Source organism: Cavenderia fasciculata (assembly GCF_000203815.1).
Source record: "Cavenderia fasciculata unplaced genomic scaffold Scf_Dfasci-G-o-80e12.f1-5, whole genome shotgun sequence".
Lineage (NCBI taxonomy): Eukaryota > Evosea > Eumycetozoa > Acytosteliales > Cavenderiaceae > Cavenderia > Cavenderia fasciculata.
In genome coordinates, this window is record NW_004457735.1 from 2,603,551 (window position 1) to 2,621,669 (window position 18,119).

Genomic DNA, 18,119 nt, shown 5'->3' on the forward strand with positions numbered 1-18,119 from the left:
TCTCTATCTATAGATTGTTAACTGTTTGAAATGTATAGTATAATCATGATTGTGTGTAGAGAGTACAACATAAACAAAAAAATAATGAATGGCTGCTAGAAAGTACTAAAATCTATCTTAGTAAGTTCTCAAAAAAAAAAAAAAAATAGGAAAAGGAGAACGATGCCACAAACACTCGATTGGACACCCTATCGATCGAAAGATAATGTATCGATGGTTTACCTTTATCTCTGTATTACTTCTCACCTTTTGCAAGAACAAATGGATGTTCAAATTAGTATTTTTGGATAATGTACACTATTCATACTACCATCAGAAGAAAATTAAATTGTAACGGAAATATTATTTGAAAAACAAAAAGAGCGGCAAAAGGATTAAATAAGATCTGCCTTGTTTCGTGTATGACATTTAATGTTTGATTTACACAAGTATTAATTATCACCACAACAGAAGTAGTAGTAGTAACTTAACCAACTTGCTCAGCCACTCGACTTCTTTGAAGATCTGTTTTAAACACACCAAAATTGAATGTATGTTTGAAAACTTTACTTTAGGTTGTTTTCTCCCTCTCTCTAATTCATTATTATTATTATTTATTATTATTAAGAAGAACCTTTAGACGCTTTGTAGCTAGAGTTAAACATAACATATATATATAATGGGAGCGTTTTTTTCAAAGAAAGTAGGTTTGATTAGCTACACAACAACAGCCAGACTTGAAGAGAGTGATGTTCACTCTTCTCTCCAAATTCGATTTAATTACAGCAATGTCGCTTGCAATATTGTTGACAACAAATGTGATACTAACTTGTCGTTATTATTATTATTATTAAAAGAACACGTTTGCCAAAGAGTTGGCAGATTTAGAAGAGAAAATAATACATTTGGAGGATTATGTTAGTAATGCAAGAACAACACAACACACTGTATTTGTACGAGTCATCATATACAGCATTGTGCTAGAAGTCATACTCGTCTCTTATATATACTATCAAACAAGATCGGTTGAAACTCTTTATGGAAAGCTTCTATATGCATCTTATCTTTTACTATTTCCTTTAGTGTAAGTGCATGCAATGTGTTCCTTGGTCAAGAAGAAGGTCAAACTTTGACTTTTTTTTCTTTTTCTATTTATACTTACACTTCATATCCATCTATCTATCTTTATACATACAGAATATTTATTGCAACCAAACTATTTAATGCATTATACAAGAAAATAATTTCTAGAAATGGTAAGTATTACTTATTATTCTAAATTCTTGTCAATTATTCTCTAATATTAATATTCATATTGATCAATTATAGAGAAAAAATTAGAAACACTAAAGAGTCGATTACAATCGAAAATAGATGAAAGAAAGAAAGAAACCGATTATGAAAATACACAAAAACTAATAGATAAATATGATAAACTAATGAAAAAGAATAAGGGTGGAGGAAATAATAATTTTGGAATTAATAATAATAATAATCATAACAATAATAATAATCTTGGAATAAGACAAAGAAATGTTCAAGGACAATCATCATCATCATCTAATAACACTCCTTCATCTCCAAACAGAACTGGTAATTCTTCTTCTTCTTCTTCTTCTTTATCGAATAACCAACCATATCAACCATATAATCCATATCAATATCCAACCTCTCCATCATCACCACCACAACAACAACAACAACAACCACCAACACAATATCAATCACCACAGAAACCATCGGCACCAACAAGACAGACCCCTTCTTCTTCTTCTTCTTCTTCGACGCTACATAATTATGGACAACAGGTTCAACAATCCCCAGGAGGAATGCGTAACCAAGCACACACACCTCCACAAAAACAAAATCCATCTGGTTGGTTGGATAAAGTAGTCGATTATTTAATTTCCGATGGTCCAAAGTATGGATCGCCACTTATTTGTAAAAAATGTCATAGCCACAATGGTTATGTTCCAACAGGTGAAATATCAACTGTTCGTAAGTATATCTAAAAACAAAAGAAAAAGAAAAGATGACAAGAGATTAATTTAAATTATATCATTTTAAAATGATAATAGAATTCCGTTGTAGATTTTGTCAATATTTTAATCAAAATGGGTTAGTGGAAGATCATGATGGTGATAATAATAATAATAATAATCCATCTCCATCATCCTCATTATCGAATCAACAACCTAATAATAATAACAATAATAATGAAGAGACATCTTCTTCCTCTTCCTCTTCTACACCAACTTCAACTTCACAACCAACAGCAGCAGCAGCAGTTTCAAAATCTAAAGGTGGAAATGAGGAAAAACAATCAACCCCTAACAGTAAGAAAAGATCAAACAAAACAAATTAAATCATAATCCACTAGAAATATTAATAGTACCCCAACCAACCAACCAACCAACCAACCAACCAACCAACCAACCAACCAACCAACCAACCAACCAACCAACAAATCAACTAACACCTAACAATAAGAAGAAGAAGAAAGGGTTGGATAGATAACAGATAGATAATTAATTTTACTCTTGAATAAAATAAATAATAATATAACATACAAATTAATTTTATTAATTTTCATTCTGTTCCAAACCATCCACAACACGACAACGTAGAATCAATCTTGTGTAAGGATCCATCCAAATGCATGCGGGAATGAAGCTATAAAAATGTTATTGCCAACCACAACAATTTTATTTATCTTGTAGACTCGATGAAAAAGATCAAATCTTCTTCGAGTCTACAAGATAAATAATATCGTGGAGTGACTTTACGTTGGGGTAGCTCACTGTCTCGAAAGAGTCATTTACCTTTTTTGAGAGAAGAATATCTAAATGATGATAACTTTAAAACACAATGTCCTTGTCGGGGCAGTTTCTGATTGAATAAAACAAATATGTAAGGAACATTCTCTTTCCAATACCAGGGTTACCCGTCACTAGGACCCTGGCTTGTTCTTTGATGATACAGTTGGAAATAAGTTTATCCATAACAAGGTATGATTCTCTAACAAAAATTGAAGTAAAATGGTTGGGGAAAAGAATAATTTGTTGATTAGTAAAATTGTATTTTATAACAAGGCTGGTAAACAGTCTCATACTAAACAAGTTGATGAGTTAATTGATCGATATCATTTAGAGATTGAGATTGTACTTTTTCTGACATTTTATCAAGAGACTATCTCTACAATTCATAAAATATATGTTCTGGTGTCGTTTTCAAAATGAAACTCGGAGAAAGAAATTTTTGAAACAAACAATCAATTTCCAAGAAATACATGTATATTTAATTAGGTCAAAATAATTTTTATTATTATTTATTTATAGCATACATCAAAGGCCTCTTCTTAATCTTGATGAACGGCTCTAGATCTTTTAAAATGTCAATTATTTGTACCAATAGTAGTGAGTGCTGCTAGACACCTGCAACCTCTGTCTTTAACCTTTGAGAAAAAGATGATTTGGAATTAGCTCGTTGTCAATATGGTGGGATGTAAGACCTAATGATAAATCTCTTTATTCTGGTGAATTTGATTCAAGTTGTAAAACTAATGATATAATTCTGTTTGTTTTGTTTTGTTTTGTTTGGATTGGGAAAAAATGTTTCTGTAGTTATTGATTTGCAAACTCTTGTACTTGGGTTTGTTTGAAAGGCTCAAAAAAAATGTGGATGTCGATGTATGTTTAGAGGAAGGAAAAATGATTTTGCCTGGATGAAATGTTTGTTGGTTGGTTGGTTGATAAATGAAGGGTATTTTACAATGTGTTGTTGTTGTTGTTGTTGTTATTATTATTATTATGATTGACTAGAGGTAGAGTTATTGTCATCAGAACAACTACTACTACTTCTACTACTGCTAATACTATTTTGACTATTGTTCATTAATGATTCTTTTCTCAAAATATTTTTTCTTCTTGGAGTTGAGTTGGCGCTACTACTAGTTGAGTTGTCACTTTCTGAAATGATAACTGATGTATTCAATGGTACATCCTTTTTCTCTTGTTCTGCTACTGTATTTGGTTCCGAAGAAACAACAATCGTTTCAAGTTCCACTGCAGATGATTGTTCTTGTTGTTCTTGTTGTTGTTTTTCTTGTCCACTGGTTTGATCTTTGTTTTGATTCTTTACTTCCAATGCTTTGAGTCTATCAGATTCATATTCCAAAGCTTCAGTGGCAAGATACTTGACCAAAAAACGGAGACGTTGATTTTGTTCACGGAGATAATTGAAACTGGCGACAACGATGGCAAAGATGATGAGGAAAAGGAGGTAGTTGATACTGGACGACGGTGCGAAAAGGGTCAATGCAAATGGCACAATGATAAAACTAAATGGCAGCAAGACGGCAAAGAATAGGAAGAAGAGTTGGGCCGATCCAAGTGTCAAAACACGCATGACACCACCAAAGTAGTAGAATGAACCATACAAACTGTTGGTCTGTGTGTACATGGCTACTTGGACAATCTCTAAAATGATCAATATGATGAGTGCAATAAAGTCGGCCTTGAATGGAGTTTTCTTTCTCAGTACAGACACGTACAACAAACTGCAAGTGAGTGGAATGATGACTGCGAAACGTAATGCAATATAAAAGGGTAAGGTTCCGGGCTTGCAATAGTGGATATCTTGGATGACATAGTAGATGCTGGTAATGACGGTCGAGAATACGACACCCAACTCTAGAGTGGATTCTTTGGCGTAAAACTCGTGGAATCTACTCTCGATCAGTGCATCTCTAAACTTGAGAGTGAGTCTACTCGACTGACTGATATAGAAACGGTGAAAGATATGGTAGAGTTCAATTGGTGATCGGAAAGGATCGATATTGACCAACTCGGTGAACAGACAACGTTGAGCAACCTCGATGATTCTTTGACCAAACGCTGCCGACACTTGGTACAAAAAGTAGGCACCACCCTGCGTAACAATGACATTGGCGACTGTATCATACTCTTGAGCAATACGAATGATAACAATTGAAACTATACCAATCGTCCCCGTCCAAATTGATCTAGAAAATTTCGCTGTTGGTAATGATAAATTAATCCAAATAAACATTTGATATGATGGTTCAAATGGTGGAAACTAAATAAATCATTAAATAAATATGTAAGTATTAGGTTGATATATTTGTATATTTATATATGTATATATTTTTGTACATACCCAATCTTCCCACATTAATCTAGTCATATTATTTGTTAAAAGTAGAATAAGTAGATAGACTACTTGAACTCTTGATGTAGATTTTGGGAAAAAGATGACAGTGAGTGCTGCAATGATGGTAGTGGCCAATTCAGTTGTGACAGCTGCATCACGCATAAATACATAATTTCCAAACTTTACATAAGTGGCACCAGTCAAAGCCAATTGAAGAACAATGGCAGCACATACCAAAACAACTACCTTTCGATAGGCAATCGTATTAAAGTATCTTTCATAGGAACCTTCAGTCAGCTGATCATTGATGGCTTCTTCTCTTAGTTGTTCTCCAATTGTTTTGTTGATGGTAATGTTGGAAGAGGTTGATATTGATGTCGAAATGGCCATGGCTGATCTTTTGTTTCTCTTGTTATTTTCATCACTTGCAAAACTATCTGTTGATTTTGATGTTGATAATATATTGTTTAATTCCACACTTTTATGTTTAATGTTGAAATTATTATTATTATTATTATTATCGTCGATTGATATGACACCATTACCACCTTTTTCGGTTTCATCACCAAGACTATCATGTTTGGATGATGAATTTCTGACAGAGGGATCAACAAATTGAGAGAATGAATAGATTGAATTTCTGAATCTCTCTGTCATTGTCCCCTTGTTAAAGTTGATAAAATGAAGAGTCCATACACTTATTCTCCCCCTAATAGCATCTGGATACTTTGGGGATATTTGATCATAGAGTTGGAACAGCATGGAAATAAATGTATATTTATTCCACATATTATTCTAAACCTTGGTCTTTTTCTCTTTTGTTTGTTTGTTTGGTTGTTAACAAACTATAATACTATAGAAGGAAAGGGAAGTGGATTTGATGATGATGATGATAATAGATGAACGTCTATTTTAAAAAAAAAGTTCAATGGGGGAAGGATAAATCGATAAGAGTCTAGAGTTGTCTGATGATTTAATTAAATAATTAAAATCAATTAATTGTCTATTGGTTGGTTGTGTTCTGTTCAATGGTGTTTGTGTTGGATGCTCCGATATTACGGGGGTGGGAACCGAGAGATGAGACCCTCTGATTGTCGTGTGAAAAAAAATAGGGTAGGTTGTGCAGTGGTGAGCCCCAAGATAAAGTTAACAATCTCTCTCTCTTTCGATGGTTTAAAACATAAAAAATATCTTGTCAAAAGCCACGAGAGGAATAATCGTGAAGGAATCTCGTGTGAGGAATCTGAAAAGGTGAACCGATTTTTACTATGAAAGGCAAAGAAGAGTGGTTATATAAATAAATATTGGGTCTATTAATTAATAGATAGATATATATAGATAGATAGAGAAGGAAGAAAGAATAAAGAAATTAACTAGGTTAGGTTCTAGAGGATTTATGTTGATCAAATTATATATAAAAAAAATATAACAAAACAAAAATAAATCTTTGAACCTGCGAAGGAATGGGGATCGATGGATCCTGATCATCAACAACAACCGAAGCATAAAAGTGTGGGGGATTTTTGTGGTATCCTCGATTTTCGTTGCAACACGCGCGCAAACAAACAATGTGGGTACTAAGGCCGCGTCCCTAGGCTTGTTTTTTCGACCGTGTGAATGTCCAAAAAAGGTGAAAACCTCTTTTGATGTTTTACGGGTTGATGTTTGATAGATGGGGCGCCAATGGGGATATGACACTTTTTTTTGTATGATCAACCCTTTAGCCACACTTTAGTTTGATTTTGAAGGACGGGGCTTCGATCAACTATTGTCGTTGCGGTGTCTTTTGAGCAGTGACTCTTTAGTTTTTTCAGGAGGGGGCTCCCCTCATATAGTGATGGTCACCGATTTGCCATAACACACAACAGAACTATTTAATTTTAAAACTTCAAAATGGACAAGATTAGATTAGAATCTAAGGAAGGGGTTCCAAAATTTGAAGATACGTGTTCATCCATGATTCAACACCCCTGTCCAACCATGTGTATTGATTACAACTAGAAAAGATATTTGACCAATTATCACGTGAATTCTAAAACCAAAAAACTACATTATTAAAATCTCTATTTTTCAATAGAGTAATCCTGGTTGTAAGTTTGCAGCATTACATTTGTCCATCCAATCCACCAATCCTTTCCAGTAAGATTTGTTTAATTGAATTGTCATTGTTATTATTTTGATTCATAAAGAAATATATATTTTCTATTTATTTCTTTATTTTATAAATTTTATTTTGTTTTTTTTACCTCTTTTATTCCCATTCAGTTGTACCAGGTGGTTTACTAGTTAAATCATATACTACACGTGAAATACCAGGGGTATTTGTTAAAATATCTTTGACCATTTCTTGGAGACATGCTAGTGGCATGGCGTCGGTACCTGGGACAGCAGGGACACCAGTCATAAAATCGTTGGTGATAAAGGTACGGATGGCAATGGAACGGGTTTGGTCTTGGTCAAATGAGATGGGGAAGAGGATGACTGGCACTTGAGAGAGTGCTCTGATGAGACCATACTTTAGTAAAACTTGGTTGACTGCGTGATCGGCCTTTTGCAACTGTGCGATGGTCTCTGGCACCAAACGGGTGGGTGTGATTTGTTCGATGAGGGTGGGTTCGGCGATATGCTTTCCAAAGATATAGACGACACGGTTGACATTGTGGCAAACTTTAGGGATGACCTTGGCGAGCAAAAAGAGAACTTCCCAGTCTGGCTCACCCGACTGCGAGAGTGCGGCTACATACGAGTAGGTTCTGCCGTCACCTTGGACACCGACGGTTTGGACGGGGAGGAGGATGGGGTTGATCGACGCCCCGCTGCGACGAATACGCTCAAGACAGCCCATTTCACGAAGATGTTGGTCGATCTTGTCGCCAGTGTCCACGTCGGGTGCGCCGGTTCCGCGGATGAGGTGGTGTAGGACAGAGCAGGTCAATTGGAACTTGGCGTCAATGAATGGGCGTTCAGCGCAGATGATACGGATGGCAAGACCGGGTCCGGGGAATGGCTGGCGCCAGACGAGGCTCTCTGAGAGGCCGAGCGACTTGCCGAGCTCTCTGACCTCGTCCTTGTGGAGGTCGCGCAGTGGTTCGACGACACGACCGGTTGCACGGAGCAGACGGACGAGTTCAGTGTCGTTGTGGTGGGTCTTGATGACGTCGGCAACACCCGACACTGTCTTGGAAGACGATTCAATGAGGTCTGGACGCAGAGTACCCTGTGCCAAAAACACGTGGTTTGGGTCGAGACCAAGCTTGCGTACTTCGTCCTCTGCCACACGCATAAACGTGTCACCAATGATCTTTCTCTTCTCTTCAGGGTGGACAGTGATACAGAGCTTGTCAGTGACCTTGCCAGCAATAGTCGTAGTGCCGTTGAAAAAGGCTTGGCTCGCGTCGACGACGATCAAGTGCAGACCGAGCACGCCAAGTGCAGTCTCGACATTCTTGCTCTCGTGGTGACGCATAAACCCGTTATCAATGTGCAACGCAACGACACGTTCGGCGCCAATAGCCTTGGTCAAAAGAGCAGCACAGACGGTACTGTCGACACCCCCGCTGACGAGCACAAGCACCTTGCCAGTACCGACAGTCTGCTGGATCTCCTTGATAGCAATCGACTCTCTATCCTCCAAAGTATAGCTTCCCTTGCAACCGGCAATACCAAACAAAAAGTTTTCCAAGATCTTCTTGCCATTGGTGGTCAAATCAACCTCTGGATGGAACTGCAATCCGTACATCTTTCTCTTTTCATCTTCTACACCGGCAATCACACCTCCATCAGATTTACAAATCTCTTTGAATCCTGGAGCAACCATAGTTACACTATCACCATGAGTTAACAATACCTTTTCAGATTCAGCTAAATCTTTAAATAATATTGATTCTAAAAAAAGAAAAAGAAAAAGAGAATAGAGTATGAGTATTATTTAGATTACTATTTCTATCTTTCTATATTTCTATTCTTACGTTTAATATGAACATGATGAACACCATCTTCACGATGATCATTTTTTTCAACTTTACCACCAAATATGAACATCATTAGTTGCATACCATAGCAGATACCAAGGATAGGGATATCCTTGTGAACGGTATTGGCAAGGTTGAACAAATCAGGATCATATTGGGGAGCCTTTGACGAGTATACACTTTCTGGACCACCTGAAATGATGATTGCTTTGATATTGCCTCTTGCCAACAATGGAAGTATAGGTGTATTGAATGGATGTATTTCAGAGGCTACATTCAACTCTCTGACTCTACGATCAATCACCTTGCTGTATTGTGATCCTGCGTCCAAGATCAATATGACTTCATCTGCATGAACAGTTGCAATGTCTTCAACTGCTACACTTGATATTCCTCCTTCACGTGTTGCAATTGGTGGTGTTGAAATAACTGGTGATGTCATAATTTAATAATTGATGAATGAATAATAATAATAAAATAATAGATAATAAATGAATGTATATATATATATATAAATAATGATAATTATTTGTTTGGGGTAGGGTTACCCCCCAAGAATAATGAATGAAAACGATCATCTTTATCATTGGTAGGTTGTGAGAGCACGACTCGTTCAAAGTACACCAAAATTAAAAATAAATGAAATTCGGTAAATTTGGTATAAACCGAACATCAAGAATGACAAAGATTGATAAAAAGACGAAAGTTTACCTTTGATGACACGGCCCGATTGTTATCATCATCATCAAGTTTTTTGAGTCAAACCGTAGCATCCATCCATACCAATGTCTCCCTGGTTTGGGAACTGGTCAACAGATAGTATAGTAGTCCACTGCACTATTAATATTTAATTTATAATTCTAAGGATTTATTATTTATTATTTATTTATTTTGGATTGATTATTGATGTATTCTAATGACAGAATCAGCACCACTTGATGCAAAATAACCTTTGGTTGGATGATAAGCTATAGAATGAGTAGATTCGTCGTATTTAGGTCGATGTGAATTAAGATCCTGCAAACAGGTTTTGCTTGCAATATCCCAGAAACGTACAGAGGGATCATGTGAACTACTGGCCAAGTACAGTCCTGAAGGGTCGATAGCCAGCGATGTAATGGCGTCAGAGTGTGCAACCATCGAATGGACAATCTCTCCACTGGCAGTGTCCCAAAACTCAATCTTTTTGTCTTCGGTACCGGTGATGGCCAGTGGGAGGAAGGGATGTGCGAGGACCTTGTTGATCTGCTCGTCGCCAGCGCTGGCAAATGTGTTGCCCGTCTTGTACTGACGCACAATGTGTCCGGCTTCAATATCAATCTCGCTCAATGCACTGTCGCTGTAGCCGATAAAGAGGTGGTTGGGTTCCGACTCGGACACGGATATGCTCGTGGGAACGACACCGCGTGTCTCGGTGGTGAAGCGACGTACTTCGCGGTTATTGTCCCATACACGTATAGTGCCGTCGGCCGATGCCGAGATGACACGTCCTGACCCACCAGGGGTAGTGATGACATGCCAGACAGCGTCAGTGTGACCGACAAGATCACCACGCAAGTGTGGGGACACGGTTCCATATCCGTGATAGGGGTCAGCGTCGGGTGCGGGCATTGCCCACTGCTTGATGATGCAGTCTGAGCCACCAGAGTAGATGTACTTGTCGGCCAATGCAACGGTAAACACCGGGCCTTGATGTCCACGCATCGTGCAGATTGGTTCCACCTCAACAGTCGATGCCTTTTTGGTGGTGGGTACCAACTGCTGCAGATTCCATACCTTTACCGTATGATCCTCAGACCCACTGACGAGGAGATTGTCGCTGTCAAATGAGATCGATCGCACGCCATCCAAATGTGATTTCAAAGTGTATCTGAATCTCCAGGTGCGAGAAGAGTCGGCCATACCCGTGCTAGAGCTGAAAATGCCACTGCCTCCACGCATCATACCTCCTCCACTGCCAATGCTACTATCGTCCAACTTGAGATCGCTTAAATCCTGTGCGCCAAACTGCGACAAGCTCTTGCCTGTGCGCTTGCTAAGACTGCCCACCGGTGTCAGAGTACCACCCTTTTTCTTTACAGTCGAAGATCCTCCTCCAAGTGATCCTCCTTGTGATGATGATGAATCCTCATCCATTCCAAATTTAATATTATTTAATCCCTTGATTTTCATTCTACCCTTTGAGTTTGATGAAAGTTTATTGAAAAAGTCCTGAAAAAAAAGAAAGAAGAATCAATCATTAGTTGAGTTTATCTTTGATTTAAATAATAATATTTCTACTTACCTCATTAAGTGAATCATATGATGGTTCATTATTACTTGATGTTTGATTATTATTGTTATTATTATTACTACTATGAATTACACTGTTATTATCTATTACACTATTATTATCAATTGTTGATGATGATGATTGTTGTTGATGTTCAAAAGATGATTGTTTCTTTGAAAGTAAAGAAGAGAGTGATTCATTTGAATCAACAGGTGAGGTTCCAGCTGCGTTGTTGAAACTATCGGAAGAGTCGTTGAATTGATTTCTTAGACTTTCCAATTGATCCAAAGACTCTACACTCGATCCAGCAATATCACTAGATAGAGAATCCAATGATGATGCCAAGTCTGATAATGACTCTGGTATTCCTCCTAATCCTAATCCCAATCCTCCATTGATATGTCCACCACCACCACCATTTGGACCAACTTCTTCAAGTAATTTTTGTTTTGTTGATTCTGCTTGTTGTTGTTGTTGTTGATGTAATGCTTGTAGTTTCTTTAACGCAGATACATCCATTATAGCAGTTGTTGGTCCTTCATCTTCTTCATCAACTTGTTGTTGTTGATGAGATGTATTACTATGAATTCCATTATTATACTCTATTCCATTACCAGTATTGTTGTTGGCATTACTATGAGGTTTACTAACAATAAAGTCATTGATATCCATTGATTTTAGATATTTTCTGATTCTATCTCTCGTTAGATTACTTTGTGATTGACCTATAATAACAAAAAAGTATTAGTAAAATCAAATGACATATCTTATAGCTTAGTCATACATACTCTTTAGAGTAGTTGTTAATTGTTCTGATTTTTCGATGGTTTGTTGTTGTTGCTGTTTGTTATCTTTGTATTGGTCTCGATAGGTTTGATTGTTCTTTAATCTCTCTTGATGTAGAGCATACTCTAACATTCTAACTCGTCTAAATAAATCATTCTTGATTGATTCTTGTGTCTTTCTTTCAGATTCCAACTTTGTAATTCGTGACTATTTATTATCATGTGATGTGTTGAATGATGAATGATGATGATCAGTCAGTTTCATGATATAATAATAATTCATTTATCTGTTTTGTTTAAACATACGATTAAATCAGATTTCTCACTAACCCAATGAGATCTATCTACTTCATATTTATACCATTCTGTCTGTAGATAGTCCAATATCTTTGGCATTGTGTACTCTGGTCCGTGGACCATTGGTTGTTGAAAACCATTTGAATCATTTGATGAATAATTCATTTGGTATCTCTCTCTCTCTTCTATCTATATGTATTCTCTTTCACTTTATCTATCTCTATCTCTTCTTTTGTTGTGCTTATACAATAATGATGGATGATTGATGATGATGATGGATGATTGATGATGTAAATAAACTCTTATATGATTCTCTCTCTGCTCGATTGATTGACAAAATGTATAATGCAAAAGAAGTAGATGACAAGGTCAACCCAGCCAAACCAAATCAAACCAATCTAGATAAACAAATAAATAAGTGACACTTGTATTGTAGATCCTTTGGAGAACCCAACCCGCCAAAGATAACACCAGCAGCAAATTATTTTTAAATATTTTTATTAATAATTTTGATGGGATTACTTCATCTCTGTATCCATCTATCTATCTATTCTCTATTCTTTTTATTAATTCACAACTACTAGTTTATTGTTATTGTTAGTATATACGATACATAGAGTATAGTATATAGTCATTATGGTTCATGTTTACAGAGGTTTCTTTTTAGAGTGGTATGATATATTAAACTATAGTGCTCGGACATCATCATTGTGATCATCTAATCAATCTAATCATCATCATCCCTCTCTCTATAGTGACCCACCAACAAAACAATTTGTATTATGGTTAGAGAAACAAGAACATTTCGTTGTTATATCACTCGATGATACACATCTCTTTCTACAAGGAGCTAGTGATCAGGTTATAGAAACGATCCAAAGAAAACTAGATGAACTACAAGATCAAAATACTTATTCTGTCTTTGATAATCAAAACTAATCAACGAAATCATCTTCTAATATCAACTCAACTCAACACTCTAACACTCCAACTCAACACACAACTATTATTAATAATGCATTGTATTATTTAAGTAGGAATACAATTTTAATGGTTGGTTTGATTTGGATAATAATAATAATCATTCATTTATTTATGAATAAATAATCTTTATTTCAAAAGAAAAGAAACTGTACAATGGTATACATTGCAATAATGATCATTGGCCTATATATGCGTTGGTGGAATACCGTCGTTATTCATACCACCCATATATGCTGCTGTTGTTGGTTCAATGGAACTTTCTCTTCTTACAACCATGGTTGTTTGGGTGACAGGAGAGAGAGAGAGAGAGCTACAAATCTTTTTGGTTTTATGGAATCCATTGTTTCTTTCTATCTATTAATGTCCTTTTAGAGATAAAATGTAAAGGATTAATCCTCACTAATTACACCTTGAGTTTGTACCAACATATCCTTTATCTTTGCAATATCCAATAATGATTTATATTCCCATTCTTCAATGAGATTCATAAATGTTTCCATATCCATTGTATAATCTATCTTTAATATTAATGAATCCTTTCTTTGGAATCTACAAATTTAAAAGAAGAAGAATATATATGAATATATGAGTATGAACCAAAGATTCTTTAATGTTATCCATCAAACATACTCTAATTTGAAAGATTTAATGATATACTCTAACCATTCTTGAATCAAAGCAAGAGGAGGTGTAGAGTAGGTACCACTATTGAAATCAATAGTCTTGAAATACTTTTGATCGTTTGTAAACGAACAATTCTTGATCCAATAAGATTCCATTTCATTGGCAGTGTTTTGTAGTTTGTTGATAACTTGTCTCTTTGATTCATTGTATCGAAGAATAGCACGCATTATCTCTTCTACCTTGAGTGCATGTTTTGCTTTGTTATCGACCATGATTAAACTGTCATTGTCAACGTCTCCAGATGATGATGATGATTTAGAATGATGACGATCATCATTATCATTCACATGATTGTTATTAAAATGATGAAACAATCTCTTTTCATCAACACTCATTAACAATTTGAATCGTTCTAGTACCGACGACAAACTCTTTAATAGGTTGCTACTTGATTGTTCATACATTTGCCATGTCTGTAAGTTCTGACTAATTTGTTCAAATGCCGATTGATACTTTTTGTAATGTTGAATCATCGACAACTCGACCGATGATGCATCTTTGTTCTTCGTTACAACTTCATCTTTACTATCACTATTATTACTACTAACATATCCATCTTTTAAAAAGTATGGTATATATACATCTCCATCATTATTATTACTATTACTATTATTCATTGAGAGTGTGAGAGCACTTGAAACAACTACTTTTTCGAAGAACATTTTCCCTTTTTGACAACTTGAAGTTTGAGCAGCAGAAAGTTTATTATTTTATTTATTCATTTTTCTTTAAAAGATACATACAGAGAATAGAATAGATAGAAAATGAATAAGATAACACAATCACATATTGAAAAGATGAAGAATATACGTGGGATAGATCGATCACATGTAGAGATTAAAGAAAGATTGAAACAACGATGTTTTGATAGAATACAAGAAGTTAGAAAATCATTGGTACAAAGTGAAAGAGCAAAGGGCAGTAGCAGTAGTGGTAATGGTCAAGTAGCAGTAGCACAACCAAAGCATGGTGCAATTCCTCCCAAGTCTCCACTTAAAGCAAATATCAATATTAAATCAACATTATTAAAAGAGTATGATGCAATGAAACTAGACTTTCAAATGGCAGATTCTTCCTCCTCTTCCTCCTCTAGAACCTCGTCGTCTCAACTACAACCACAATACTCCTCCTCTGAAGATGATGGTGAGCAACAAGACCCCCGTTTCTTTATGTTGAGTGAAGAAGAACAAGAACAATTACTTTTAGAGTTACAAGCCTATGTAGATATGGAGGAAATGGGTAAGTTACAACAAAAAGAATGATTTCCAATCTAATATTCGAAAAGTCATTGACATCATTATCTTCTTCTTGTTGTTGTTGTTTGACAGCTTTGTTGGAAATAGAAGAAAGAGAGAGATTAGAAAGGGAAGAAATTGAAGAAATTGCATACTATGCATCAGAATATGAACAATATATGAACGAGCAACGAAATTGGTAAAGAAAAAGAAAGTGGAGGAGGAGGGAATCCAATCCTATCCTCCAATTGTATATATATTTAACAACACCAAATAAGAAGAAGAAGAAGTTTCACAGTTTTGGAAAACATCATACATGGTTATTATTAGAAATCTAGACTGCTGGAAAGTCAGTCTTTGATGTAACACACTTGGATTTTAAACAACAACAACAACAACATATGTACATATAATATAAAACAAGAGATAATATTATAATCAAAAAAGAATATGGATGGATGGGCGAGTGGAAGGATCGATCCAACCAACCAACTTTTTACATCTTTTATTGATTAGATAATAATAATAATAATAAATCCAATGTTAACGGAAAAAGCTTGAAATGACGATATCCAATTTCCAATCCAAATCCTCTTCATTTTCTGATTTTGGCAATTCCGAAACCCATGATGCATTGACAATGTATCCATTGTTGGAAACTGATGTCTCTGAACCATCCTTTTCAGATCCATATGCAGTAAAGTCTGCATTTAATCTATAGGTTACATTGACAATGATCAAACCAGCTTCAACTGTACAATCGTAATAGACAATATCGGCAGTTTTAAAGTCAATCTGATAATCTACCCAACACCAAGTTTCAAAGACATCTCGAACAAAACATAACTGTCCCAATCCAGCCGGTGTAGTCATTTCTTTCATTCTATCGAAATCATTTTCAAATGCTGCTTCAAAACTTGTCAATAAGCCAATCACTGAATCTATAAGAAGAAAAGAAAGAACAAAAAGGGTTAATACATCATATTTATATTGTAAACATAAAGTAGATTGTTTTTCATTACATACTCGAAAGAAAATCAGATTGATTAATCCATTTGGGAAATGAGAATGTATAGATATATGGCAAAACTTTGAATACAAAGGAAGGAATACTTCTAGTAGACTGCAAGAAAGTGAATGGATCTTTGAAACCAAATTGTTTGGCTATCGATTCAAATGGTCTTATGACATTGGGTGTTGAACCAGCCTCACGTACAAGGTATACATTTGGATTGGGGTCTAGAGTGGTTCTATGTTCTCTTGGTACGTTTCTAAGTACCAAATTGATTTCATGACATTCCTCTTCTTCATTTTTCTCTTCTTCTTTTTCTTCCTCTTCTTCTTTATCCTTATCCTCTTCTTTATCCTCTTCTTTATCCTCTTTTTCTTCTTCATTTTTCTTATTATTATTATTATTTACAGATGAAGTAGAATAGAATGAATAGTAGTTTAGATTTGCATGTTTTTGTTGATATTTATATATATTATTATTATTATTATTATTATTGATTGTAGTAATACACTTTGTTGTTATCGGCAGTATTGTTGATTGTTTACTAGTAGTACATCTCAATCTTCTTGCAACCAAAGAAGGTGAAGAGGATGAGAATATTGTATTTGTTATAACCCTTTTCATAGAGAGAGATAGAGATAATTTAATTAAAATGTGTCATCTCTCTGATGATCAATGAATGGGCTCTGAGACCAGTGAGAATGAAAGTCTGAATGAAAAATGAACTTCAACCAAAAAATTATTTTGAAACAAGCAGCAGCTCAGCTTCAAGAATAAAAGGTATACTTTTTAACATAGTATGATTTGACGATTTCGTCAAAGTACTTTAATCATAAACAAACTAAAGAGTTTATAATTTAAAAATAACCAACCAAGTATGGTATATCGCATTAAATTGATTAATAATAATATTAATATTTATTTTTAAAATTTTCGTATGGGTTTGTGATTTTGCAAAGAGGTTCACCAAATTACTTTTTTTATTATGTTCAGTAATCTCTATTAAACCATTATTACCTCTTTTTGTTGTATAATAGTCATAGTTTTGTTCATCACTAGTCACCATCACACACACACCAACACCAACATCACATCACTCATCATTTATTATTATTATTATTATTATTACAAAGAACAAACAATAACTACTTAAGAATGGATATGAAAAAAAGAGAGTTTGCAGAACCAGAAGACTCTGGATTTAGCGCAACATATGATCCTTTAAATGGAGACTCATTTCATAAGAGAATGAAGCTTGAAAGAGAAGGAGGAGGTGGTGAACTTAGTTTGATTGAAAGGTATGAAAGAAAGAAAGAAAGAAAAGAAAGAGATTGAAATTTTTTTGAAAGTTGATCTTCTAGATTTTTAACACTTGTATCTATCTCTATATCGATATCTATCTTTGATGATATGATTCATCATAGTGAGGAACATATAGGGCCAAGTGCAGTTGTCCACTGCCGTGGGTTACCACAAACTACTACAGAAGGTGAAATAACTACACTCTTGTCATCATATGGAAGAGTAGAGTCAGGTATGCATACTTATTTATAAATTAATATCACCGATCATATGATCGGTACAACGTCATGAATCAATCACATATATGATCATCAGATCTTGCAATCACATGATTCATGTTTTTTTTTCTTTTGATCAAAATCCACACCAACCACGGTTTCATTAACATTCCACATTCTTATCTTCTCTATTCACAATGTGTTTCCA

At 35.2% G+C, this 18,119-nt stretch overlaps 8 protein-coding genes across 8 annotated transcripts; 3 read left to right on the forward strand and 5 right to left on the reverse strand.

Moving 5' to 3' along the window:
* Positions 1 to 162: 162 nt before the first annotated feature.
* On the forward strand, positions 163 to 2,746 carry DFA_05834 (uncharacterized protein; the record flags this gene model as incomplete). The annotated part of the gene is made up of 7 exons (XM_004361494.1): positions 163 to 277; positions 684 to 784; positions 837 to 1,063; positions 1,177 to 1,235; positions 1,309 to 1,977; positions 2,058 to 2,315; positions 2,700 to 2,746. The coding sequence occupies 7 exons, from the start codon at positions 163 to 165 to the stop codon at positions 2,744 to 2,746; spliced, it is 1,476 nt and encodes a 491-aa protein (XP_004361551.1).
* Positions 2,747 to 3,786: 1,040 nt separating this feature from the next.
* Positions 3,787 to 5,808, reverse strand: DFA_05835 (uncharacterized protein; the record flags this gene model as incomplete). The annotated part of the gene is made up of 2 exons (XM_004361495.1): positions 3,787 to 5,076; positions 5,158 to 5,808. 2 exons carry the CDS (start codon positions 5,806 to 5,808, stop codon positions 3,787 to 3,789), a joined length of 1,941 nt encoding a protein of 646 aa, XP_004361552.1.
* Positions 5,809 to 7,402: 1,594 nt separating this feature from the next.
* On the reverse strand, positions 7,403 to 9,564 carry guaA (GMP synthetase; the record flags this gene model as incomplete). The annotated part of the gene is made up of 2 exons (XM_004361496.1): positions 7,403 to 9,036; positions 9,120 to 9,564. The coding sequence occupies 2 exons, from the start codon at positions 9,562 to 9,564 to the stop codon at positions 7,403 to 7,405; spliced, it is 2,079 nt and encodes a 692-aa protein (XP_004361553.1).
* Positions 9,565 to 10,022: 458 nt separating this feature from the next.
* Positions 10,023 to 12,641, reverse strand: strn (WD40 repeat-containing protein; the record flags this gene model as incomplete). The annotated part of the gene is made up of 4 exons (XM_004361497.1): positions 10,023 to 11,333; positions 11,407 to 12,119; positions 12,183 to 12,372; positions 12,486 to 12,641. 4 exons carry the CDS (start codon positions 12,639 to 12,641, stop codon positions 10,023 to 10,025), a joined length of 2,370 nt encoding a protein of 789 aa, XP_004361554.1.
* Positions 12,642 to 13,849: 1,208 nt separating this feature from the next.
* Positions 13,850 to 14,806, reverse strand: DFA_05838 (uncharacterized protein; the record flags this gene model as incomplete). Its single annotated transcript, XM_004361498.1, has 2 exons — positions 13,850 to 14,009; positions 14,091 to 14,806. 2 exons carry the CDS (start codon positions 14,804 to 14,806, stop codon positions 13,850 to 13,852), a joined length of 876 nt encoding a protein of 291 aa, XP_004361555.1.
* A 102-nt stretch (positions 14,807 to 14,908) lies between these two features.
* DFA_05839 (uncharacterized protein) lies at positions 14,909 to 15,582 on the forward strand (the record flags this gene model as incomplete). Its single annotated transcript, XM_004361499.1, has 2 exons — positions 14,909 to 15,383; positions 15,488 to 15,582. The coding sequence occupies 2 exons, from the start codon at positions 14,909 to 14,911 to the stop codon at positions 15,580 to 15,582; spliced, it is 570 nt and encodes a 189-aa protein (XP_004361556.1).
* Positions 15,583 to 15,922: 340 nt separating this feature from the next.
* DFA_05840 (uncharacterized protein) lies at positions 15,923 to 17,015 on the reverse strand (the record flags this gene model as incomplete). The annotated part of the gene is made up of 2 exons (XM_004361500.1): positions 15,923 to 16,320; positions 16,406 to 17,015. The coding sequence occupies 2 exons, from the start codon at positions 17,013 to 17,015 to the stop codon at positions 15,923 to 15,925; spliced, it is 1,008 nt and encodes a 335-aa protein (XP_004361557.1).
* A 531-nt stretch (positions 17,016 to 17,546) lies between these two features.
* Positions 17,547 to 17,945, forward strand: DFA_05841 (uncharacterized protein; the record flags this gene model as incomplete). Its single annotated transcript, XM_004361501.1, has 2 exons — positions 17,547 to 17,689; positions 17,753 to 17,945. The coding sequence occupies 2 exons, from the start codon at positions 17,547 to 17,549 to the stop codon at positions 17,943 to 17,945; spliced, it is 336 nt and encodes a 111-aa protein (XP_004361558.1).
* Positions 17,946 to 18,119: the final 174 nt, after the last annotated feature.